Source organism: Hyposmocoma kahamanoa, unplaced genomic scaffold (assembly GCF_003589595.1).
Source record: "Hyposmocoma kahamanoa isolate Upper Pololo Valley unplaced genomic scaffold, ASM358959v1 87, whole genome shotgun sequence".
Classification (NCBI taxonomy): Eukaryota; Metazoa; Arthropoda; class Insecta; order Lepidoptera; family Cosmopterigidae; genus Hyposmocoma; species Hyposmocoma kahamanoa.
Window position 1 is genome coordinate 14886050 of NW_020654422.1, and position 11123 is coordinate 14897172.

Here is an 11123-nt window from a genome sequence, read left to right on the forward strand (position 1 = left end):
AAATACAATCAATTCACCTAGATAAAAAACCAAAACTGTATCTTTTAGCGTGACCGAAATAAACAAAAAAGTTTGAGCTCAAACTACTTATTCGGATCTAAAACGCGTATATTTGTTTTTTTTTTAAACAAACCAACGTTTCTGGCCAGTCATTATATGTGTATTCTTTACAGGTCCCGACCTGTAAAGAATACACACGATTTGGATTCGAAAAAGTAGTTGCGTTCCTAAAATATAACAATCGCATAAATTTCAATTTAATTTGTATGATAAATTGACGTCAAACGATACTGAGAAAACAAACCTTTCAAGCAGCAGTATCTATTTAAAATTTAATTTGCCAATTAAATATTCCATAATTCTACACAGGAAAAGAAATATAGCCTTCTATAACGAACCCGAAAATCTCTATAAGTAAAACACACGGTACGTATGTAATTTAGAGATGTGGTATCGGATTCCAAATGGCCAGCGGGACAAAGGTACGAACGTGTTCTCGCTGTAATTTGAAATAGCTTCCCGACCGCAATGTTTGTTTTCTTCAATTAAATGTTTCTTCGGTCCGGAACGTTTGTTGTTTTAAGAAAGAATTTTTAATAGACATTTTTGGAAATTTTTGAAAAAAATTCTTAAATAATATTTAATTGGCATTGTTTAGATATTTTTTCCACCTATCTAGTGATTCTAATTCAAAACATGCTTTACAGCATCGAAACGAAAAACAGTCTTTAAGCTGTAGTAGTGGGATGGTAATAATTATAATGTACTACATATATGTAGTAGTGTATGTAAATAGTATTTTTCTCCTTGTAAAAATACTTAGCTTCGTTGCTAGAATAAGTTTGATGACCAAAAAGAAAAATGAACTTAGAATAGATAATATTTAACCGCTCACGCGATGCCTACCGCAAAATGGCGGCTATTTGGTTTCGCAAATTATAAAAGGATTCAGTTTAAATACAAGTTTTTATAAATAAAAATTATTATTCTGCATTGCTAAATAAATACCCTCCGTACTACAACAAAAACATCTCAAATAAAATGCAGTAATACACCGCAAATCCTGCACTTAAAAAGCACTAATGAAATTTTTGGTGTACTTGGGTAAATATGATAAAATTCCGTTTGAGTGGTTCTAACGTTTACCATGAAATTACTCCTTAAAGTATAGTTTATAAACATTTATATTCAGGGTAAACTAAAAAAACGCTACTTACAGTATGTTTTCAATAAATAAACACCGAAATCACCAGCCCAAACAATAACACACACGATTGTCGTGACGTATTTTTGAAGTTGTTTATTTTTTTTAAATGACAGACCCAGGCATTAAAAACTTTATGGTTTGCTAGAGTAGTTACCGAAATAGCAATTAGTATTAGTTCTTTTACCTGTTATAACTTCGATATCCGATAAATCGGTATAAAAACATCACCGGCACCTTTAGGTGTGGTATGCGTCTACGGCTGGATGTATCGCGTGAGCGGATAAACTCAAGCTATCATATTATTATTTAATTATGTAAAGGCTAAAAAAAATACAATTACAAATCAAACATTTGCACTAAGGAGTTTGATAAACTTAACTGAAACTTTTTTAAGGGAAATATTCAGAAAATAAAATCAATTACTTTTTAGAAGAGGAACCATTTTCAAATCGCAAAAAAATGGGCGTTATATTTTGGTCTGTATGTACACAGAAGCGGTTATTTTTGTAATGACAAGTTCATTCATTAAAATAATATCAGTTAATTAGTTAGATTTATTATAATTCACTCAAACTCGTAATAATAAAGCGCCAAAATAAATTATAAAGCCTCGATTACACTCAATTTACAAGACAACGACAATTGCAAATATGTCCACAAATGACAAAGACAAAAAAGTGTAAGTAAATCCAATACCACGTATAAATTATATTATCTACCAGATTACCTCCACTTACAACACAGGTAAGTTTCAAACTACTATCTTCTACGTAAGGGCCTGCAGCTCCTATTACTTCTTTGTCATTCTCATCGAAGATCTTTGGCTTCTCCGGAAGCTCTGTAACAAAGAAAATCATTTATTAGTACAATCTCCCAATTTCACTGACAATATTATGACTCAAACGCCAAATAAAAATTGGAATTTATTAAGAAGAATATTATTAATATTAAAAATACAATAAGATTCCATAAGAAAGAAAATTAAAGATACCAAATACTCCTTAAGAGCTTGTTATTCCGTTAAGACCGATTTTTTGTTTTTAATTTGACTCCAAACAATGTGATGAGGGTAGGACAATGATGATTAAGTTTACTTTTCTTTCTTTCTTTAATTTTAATATCGAGGTATACATATTTCACATACATTATTAATATAGAGGATATCAGTAGCCCTACTGTTTGTACCGTGGGCGCTGAATGAGGAGGTCCTTCGTCCGATTTCAGGTTGGAACAATTTGGGAAATGAGTTTTCTGAATTGAATCTGGTTTGAATGTTCTGGGTAGACATCTGGCGTGAATTCCATTATTCTGGTACCCATAACACAGGGAATTCTCTTGTACGAGACTAAGTAATTGATGTCATAGATAGATAGAAGTAGGATAATATGATTAAATTTCGTTTTAAAATCTTACGTTCATAGGACTCAGTATTCTAGAACTCATAATAAATTTAAGGCACGTACGGTAGGGTCTTCCCATTATTGTGTTACCCTACATTAAACTTTTTTCCTTCCGGTAGGTATACTGCTGGAATAAAAGGCTTCTGCACTCGTTACGGACACAAATTACTTTGGGCCTAAGGCAATCTTATCACGGTTATTGTGATTTTTTTGGGATAGGACTCTTTATGATTGCGGTCTGAATTTGAATTACTGGTTTAAAACTTTTTATATAATGGAATCGAAATAGTTATTATTGTAATATTTGGTACTTAACGAATTCATAAATTTTAGAAATGAATGACGACGTCGTCATTCATTTCAAACACTTTAATGTTAAAGATAATGGAAATAAAAAACGTTCAAAGTATTGTGAAAATTTAGTAAAAACTAACGCAAATTTTGGAAACGAAAGAAATACTAGAGCCGCGGAATATAAAGACACATGAAAATAGCATAGAAGTACATGATACCTGCAGCGCAGAGATAACAAATTAGTAAAATAAACATCATATAAAATAATCCACAGAAAACTTTCGAAATAAAATCCACTTTTTAAACTCTCGCAATTACTTTTAATCTACTCTCAACCTTAATGGCTCGTAAACTTTGCAATTCACTTAGCTAAATGTTTCTGATGAGAGTTTCGCTTTCATTCGCTTGTAATTTTATAACACAAATTAAGTTTTGTTTTGCTGGTAACTATCAGTTACAAAATATATACACTAGGAATACACAACCCGGGCTCGCACCTCTGAGTTTTTCGGAATTTATGTGAAAAATTTCATTTGAAATTTACCATGAGCTCTTCGTAGGAAAACATCCTGACGAAACTTGCACGTCGTAGAAGGTTTACAACCCTCGGAAAAGTGTAGTCTCCAACCCGCATTGGCCAGTGTGGCGGACTTTGGCCTAAAACCCTCGTCTGAGAAGAAACCCGTACCCATCAATCGAACGCATAAATGGATTGCTCATGATGATGATCATGATTAATGCGCAAACCTATATCTGCTATTAAAAAAATGTGTACGTGCTTGGTTATCTTCATGAGTAAATCCATAATCATCATTTGCAAGATGGACACTGGCTAGATATTCTTTGAAAGTTTACGCTATATTTAGGTAAATATATACTCTAAATGCCAACTAAACCGTATAACTTTTGTGCATAACACAAGCCATTTATATCCATCAACTGAATCTAGTTTTACAGAATGGTAATATATGAAAAGAATTATTATGCCAATAAAGTTCAAACTGGCGTGTGGCCAAAATAGAATATGTGGCCAGCCGGGTGGATAAATTAGCTTTACTTAAACTAGTTTGCAATTGTTAAGCTTATAGATTGTTTAGTACGCCATAGTTTCGTAACGACCTATATTTTGTGACGCTCGTGTATTTTCAATCTGTTTACGCGCGATTATATAATTTACGCGTGTTACAATAGGAGCGACTTTCGAATGATTTTATTGCAGAGTTATTTTATTTTTATCCAATATCGTGTTTTTACTACCATGATATTCATTTATTTGTTATGAAAATACTCCTCTAGTTTGTTATTATTTTTGACACAACAATCGAATAAATACAGAGAAAAAATCGTCTTTTAAAACTTAATACAAAAATTCGCAACAAGCACATAAAGACATTCGTAATTCGACTCGATCCGTGGCTCAATTGGCAGAGCGGTAGCCACGTTGAGGCGACATTCGCTGGTTCGTATCCAGTCGGGTCGAAGGAAATTTTCTTAGTGTATGTTCGTTGTATCAATATATCCAAGCGTTTTCAAATTTTGGGCCTGTGGCGCGAGCTCGTACAAATCGGCGCGGCGGCGTGGCCCGTGATAGCAAAGGAAGTGGCCTTTAAAAAGGAGAAAACAAATACCACTACTTCTTATCGTATTTGTTAAGGGAGAAGAAATGCTGTAATACAGGGTATGAAATATTTTCATTTCCCTATATTAGTAGTGTATTAGTAGTAGTGTGCCTATATTAGTAGATATTAATATACATTGACACAGTTTTTGAAGGGTGATGTCAGTCTGCGTCTAAAAATACCTTATAAATAATCGTTTTTGGGTTACATGGAAGTAAGGATAAGGAAGTATTTGACATATTTATATAATCATCATCATTCCATTTATAGGTCCCACTGCAGGGCACTCCTTACATCTCTTAGGCGAGTATTTAAGTCATAGTTTACCACGCTGGCTCAACGCGGGTTGGGACTTACACGTTTTTCTGAGAGTTGTGAACCTTTTTTGACGTGCAAGTTTCATCACGATGTTCTTTTCTTCTCCAAAAAGCTCGTGGCAAAGTTTAAATTAAGTTTCGCATATAGAGCTGCGAGTACGGAATCGAACCCACGGCCTCTACTTGAGAGGCGGCCGGTCAATGCTATCACGACACATTTGTTTAATGAAAATTTTCTAACTTCTTTACGTTGGAACGGGCACAAATAAAAATACATAATACCACATTAGGCAGGCCATTTTTCGACAGCTGTATTCATGTTAACAAGTTACTTAAAATATGGAAATTTACACATACAGTAATACTTTAAGTACTCGTGTGGTACTAATATTGACGCCCTATTCCTAAAAGGAAAGGAAGGAAAATCAAAACGACTAACAGACAGCTCAATTTGGCAAAAAAAAAGAAACAAGTCTACAAAATTTTATAACTTCGTATGAAACAAGCTACCTACTTAAAACATATAAAATCTGCCGTGAAAAGTATTACCCGGCCGTTATTTTTACACGCCACTTTATGTAAATAAGCTAACCCCGTTACATCTTTATCACTGTATACTGGGGTAAGTAGAATTTTGTCTACTGTGTTGAAAATATTGCCTTTTACACTGAAAGTGTTGACTAGCGTTTTTAAAAGAATTTAAGTCTAAACAGGATTTAAACTATAGGTACATTCAATTGAACATTTACAGTAATTTTTGCAAAGTGATTTTATATGTATAATGTACAAAATAATAATAAAAAAAATATGAACAATATATCGATCCCGAAACAATCTTTTCTAATTTGTTTTGGCTTAGTTTCTAATTACATTATTGTTGCGCAGAGGTTTCTAAGCTTCTTTGTCTCGTCGACCACGAGACTTTTTTTCCTTTTTTCATGGACCTTTCAATATGCATTTTTTACAAATTTATTGACTTCAAATTTGTTTTTGCCTCACTGATGATGATAGTTTAATAGTATAGTCATAAACTTTACAAAAAAACACTGCTAAGTTTTTTATCTAATAACCAAATATCTTACTTCATTGTAAAATGTTTTTAATAGCAGTACCTAGAGCTCCTTGAGAAAGAGTTCGTCCAGGGAAGTACTGCCACTGTACCTATTTGTGCAATCAAGCAGTAACGTGAGCATACTGCGATCCGGTTTTTAAGGGTAAGGTTGCTAATTAAATTACAGACACATGGAACTTGTCAATTTATGTCCCAAATTTTCGAGAATTAAAACTCTTACTGGCACTGCAACTGCTATGGACAAGTGTGTCTCTTGACATCTTTAAAAAAATTTACTTCATATCATATAGTAATTTATACAAAATTTTGATCACAACCTGCCTAAATTCGTTCCACTCTCTTGGACCCACATTAATGTCTCATGCACCCTCTATCTTTTTTCGCTGACATGGGCCACTTGTTGGCTGGAGTAGACCCCTAGGGTTCGATATAGGCCACTTTCGAAATCATCGCAGTCTAGTGATTATAGTACAGGGCGTTACTTAGTTTGAAGCCAGGATGCCGTTCAGTGCAAAATCTTTTGTAGAGAGTCTTGACCCTGTTAAAAAACCCTTCCTGCACGTCACGAACACATCAGGTTTGACACTTAAGCCTTACATTCAACTATATGCCAGTTGCGATTAAAACGGACCAAGCTTTCAACTTTCATGTGCACAAGGAAATAAAAATGACTAATAAATTAATAGATACTAAATTCCCAACTAATGTGAATCTAAAAGAAATTAACGGTCTATATCCTTTATTATCCGGTCCAAAGAAGGTTTTATTCTTTATCTAGCTAGATTATGTAATTTATTACTATCAAAACGAACCATAGTAGTGTTGCGCCACAATATTATTCGACAAAACGATTCTAAGTATAAGAGTTTAATGAAAAGGAGGGGGAAAACGTTTGGTCATCTATTATGTAGTGATGAATTTATATTTATATATATAGATAAAGGGAAGAAAGAGTTACCAAGAATTTTGTACAGTGAACAAATAATAATGTCAAAGTAAACAGCTATTAATTATAATAATAACAAAGCATTCATTTCAAGTATCAATAGACTCATGTGTTAGTATGTATGTGTATATGATGTGTAATTATAATTTTTATTGTTAGTAAAAATTTAAATTGAATTATACGTTTAGACCCGTAACCTATAACAGTATCTAATATAGGTGCATTCATACCCTATGACGCGGAGAACAGAGTTGGGGCTGGCCAACACACGGCGCACCAGAGACGCGCACCTCTTACCTAAAGTAGCGTCCAAACCGTCCACATGGGTATTAAGAGGTCAAGACGCTATGCTGGCTATGGATCCAAAGGAGTAGAGGAAGCTATACCAACGAGAGCTTGGCTCTTAAATAGAATGATAATCTTCTTTCTCTTGTCGTGTCGATGGCATACACTATAATGCTGCCATCGTGGTGAAAGGATTTGTCAAATCTGGAATCGGCTTAAAATATTCGCTGATTCTTGTCCAGGGTGCGCCAGACGTACAGAAAGGGTACAGAATAGTATGACGATGATGATAATGTGACTATAATAAGAGATTTTACAAAAATCTACATTCTACTTTTGTCTATTATAACAATAATTTTATTGGTATTTTTCCCTTACTAAGCCACTTTATTCTATATATTCTACTTCGTTACTCATACTTTCACACATTTGTAAAGTTTCGATATTGGTATAAGTTTATTCGCTTTTACCGTATTAGTTACATAGTCCGTCACTGAATGTGGTCATTATCTACCAACCTAGTTTATTACGGACTTCAAATCTCTTTGAATTTTTTTCTCATATTTTCCTTCACCCTGAAGTAATGATTAAAAATATATATGTACATGAATCAAACTATCTTATAAATTTTCTCCAAATATAAATTAATTAAAAAGGTGGTAGCCTAGTTTGAGAACGACAGCTGCTTATTACGGGGTCAACGGCAAGGATCCCTGTGGCGGCATATACCTATGATTTTAATTTCTAAGATACGTGCATTTGTGAAGATTTAGTAGCAGCTTCTCACCTTAACAGTGGAAGGTCACATCGTGATAAAACTTGCATTTGGAAAAAGGTTCACAACCCTTGGAAAAGATGTGAAGTCCACAACCCGCTTTGTTCCAGTTAAAGTGTAGACAATCTCCCTAGACACGTTACATAAAATTATCAGACTTATCGATATTCTACTATAATTCGACTCTGGTCAACACTACAAATGAATTCGGCCTTAGCAGGCCCAGTAACGAAGATAGTATCAATTTCGTCATTCTACTCGCTTACGCAAGGATACGATTACAGGAAAAGTTTTTTCTTTTTTTCGTAGACCCTCCGAATCGTATAGATAAATAAAATACAATTCTATCTTTTTCATAGATAAGCTGGATAACATAATAGACACAATAATAAAAATAAATTTCTAGAAGTCAATTACATTAAGGAATTTCAAACAATTAATTTCTTTTAATGTGACACAAATATTGATGTCAAGGTTTTGATAACTGGGTCAACATGACAGGGTCCTAAGGTACATAGCCAAACTATGTATGTATAAGCGTGAATCATCATTTAAGACAAAGGCTGGCCACTGTTACATTGTTATAACCAGTTTAGTTGAGACGTTCCAGAACTAAGAAATTCCAATAACTTGATTTCTACAAATTGAAGATATAAAGTTATTGTTCTCGTAAATCATTCGTTCAAATTAAAAGCCTGTGGATTAAGTACTAATTGTCTCTGAAATCGTCTGTTTCAAATTCCAAAGTACATTCTTTCCCAATTGGTTACGAATATCCTTTGAGTAGGCTGTTAGCCCACTTGGCGGATCCCCCCCTATGGCGCTCGTACCATAGAGGCGATCCGCCCTGTCCTCGTAGAGTGGGTAAACCGGTCCCACGGGCCACTGTCGTTCCACCTTGTGCAGGTGCTGACCGGGCACGGCTGCTTCGGGCACTACCTGCACAAGGTGGCGAGGAGGGAACCGTCTCCGTCGTGCCACGAGTGCGGCGCTGCGGATGACACCGCGCAGCACACCCTAGAGGTGTGTAGCCGGTGGGATGAGCAGCGCCGCACTCTGACGGGGACTGTAGGGCAGGACCTCTCGCTGCCGAGCGTGGTTGCCGCCATGCTCGAAAGCGAGGAGTCCTGGGAGGCGGTGGCCTCCTTTTGCGCAGAGGTTATGTCACAAAAGGAGGCCGCGGAGTGGGTGCGCGAGGACGCGGCGGACGCGCACCCGCTCCGGCGCAGACGTACGGGGAGAAGGCGAAGGCAGTTCGCTGCTCGCCTGATCCCCTAGTGAGACCAGCGGGCTCTGGACAGGGACTCCGGAGCCTGCACTGCACGGCCTCACTCGTCTGGGGGGGCGGGTCGGAGGACAACCGACTCGCCCCTCCGTTGGCGCGGGAGCCCTGGCGTAAGCTAGGGCGGCCGGGCGGCGTCGTGGTGAATGTTCACTGATCCCACGGCGCCGACTCAACCGGGGAAACCCGGGGGGGTTTTAGTGGGGTAGGCCCTCAAGTCTGGAGGGAGAGTCCCCACATAACCCCTGAGTCTCCCTGGGCTCAGGGGTATCCATAAAGATTTCCCCCCGTCAAAAAAAAAAAAAAAAAAAAGGCTGTTAGCCCACCACGCTGACCCAATACAAGTTAGGGACTTCAAACGTCAAAGAATTATATGAATCTTCACTGATATCAAATTGTAATACTTGTCGGCTTACTATACAGCAAATAGCTACCTTTGTCCATACCAACCTATGACGGTATTGACTCGAAGTATACACTATGTAATGTAATGTAATGTATACTACATTATCCGCTCACGCGATGCGCTCATCCTACCGCAAATTGGCGGCTATTTGGTTTCGCAAATTAGACAAGGATTCTGTTTAAATACAAGTTTATAAAAATAAAAATTATTATTCTGCGTTGCTAAATAAATACCCTCCGTACTACAATAAAAACATCTCAAATAAAATGCAGTAATACACCGCAAATCCTGCACTTAAAAAGCACTAATGAAATTTTTGGTGTACTTGGGTAAATATGATAATATTTCGTTTGAGTGGTTCTAATGTTTACCATGAAATTACTCCTTAAAGTATAGTTTAAAAACATTTATATTCAGGTTAAACTTAAAAAACGCAACTTACGGTATGTTTTTAATTAATAAACACCGACATCACCAGCCCAAACAATAACACACACGATTGTCGTGACGTATTTTTGAAGTTGTTTATTTTTTTAAATGACAGACCCAGGCATTAAAAACTTTATGGTTTGCTAGAGTAGTTACCGAAATAGCAATTAGTGTTAGTTCTTTTACCTGTTATAACTTCGAAATCCGATAAATCGGTATAAAATCATCACCGGCACCTCTAGGTGTGGTATGCTTCCAGAGACGCATGAATCACGTGAGCGGCTATACAGTACACACTTAAAAAGATTCCATCCAAATTAAGTACGTGAAAACAATCTGTCTACGTAATAGGACCATCAGTATATTACGATATTGACAACTTCCGTATCCAAGTGGCTTGCACACCGGTTTCGTGGTGTCGCCATCTCTGAGGTCCCGGGATCGGTCCCCGGCCGGGTCAATGTAGAAAAACTTTTCTATATTGTCTGAGGTGTAGGTGTTTGTGGTACTATCATTGTTTCCGATTTCCTTAACATGAGTGCTTTAGTAACTTACTTTGGACTCGGAATAACGTATGTTACGATGTCTAATATTTAATATTTATTTTTTTACAGTTTTTTTATTATATCAAGTGACAGGACGGACAAGTCGTATGCGTTATGGTAAGCTACACGCCTGTCCATAACAGTTGCATTGCCACTCAGAACTTTAAATCGCAAAACTTTGGGGGGTACTGCCACTGCGCCCGTCCCTTTGAGACATAAGTTAACAAGTCTCATGTGCCTGTAATTTCACCAGCCCCCTACTCTTCAAAACTGGAACAAAGTAATGCTGACATTCCTACTTGGCGGCAAAAATAGGTAAGGTGGCAGTACATCCGTGGACGAACTCTTTCACAAGGAGCTCTATCGCTAACTAAAATATACATATAGATGCCGAACGATATCACAATCGCAGCTTGAACGTTAAGCTTTAAGATTAAGTTAAAGAGGTGGCTTCTAGAAAAACAATTTCATCACAAGAAAGAATTCTTTATTTTCTACAAACATATTAGGGGTTAAAGTATGAAATTGCCGTTTTATTGCAATAGG

The 11123-nt window shown here is 36.4% G+C and overlaps 1 protein-coding gene across 1 annotated transcript in view; it reads right to left on the reverse strand.

Annotated features, from left to right (window-relative positions):
• LOC113235391 (nephrin-like) overlaps window positions 1-11123 on the reverse strand; it is a 187437-nt gene that overhangs the window by 57332 nt on the left and 118982 nt on the right. Inside the window, exon 4 of the mRNA XM_026471070.1 lies at window positions 1935-2045. Coding sequence (XP_026326855.1) covers window positions 1935-2045 — 111 coding nt within the window. The remainder of the gene's footprint in view (window positions 1-1934; window positions 2046-11123) is intronic.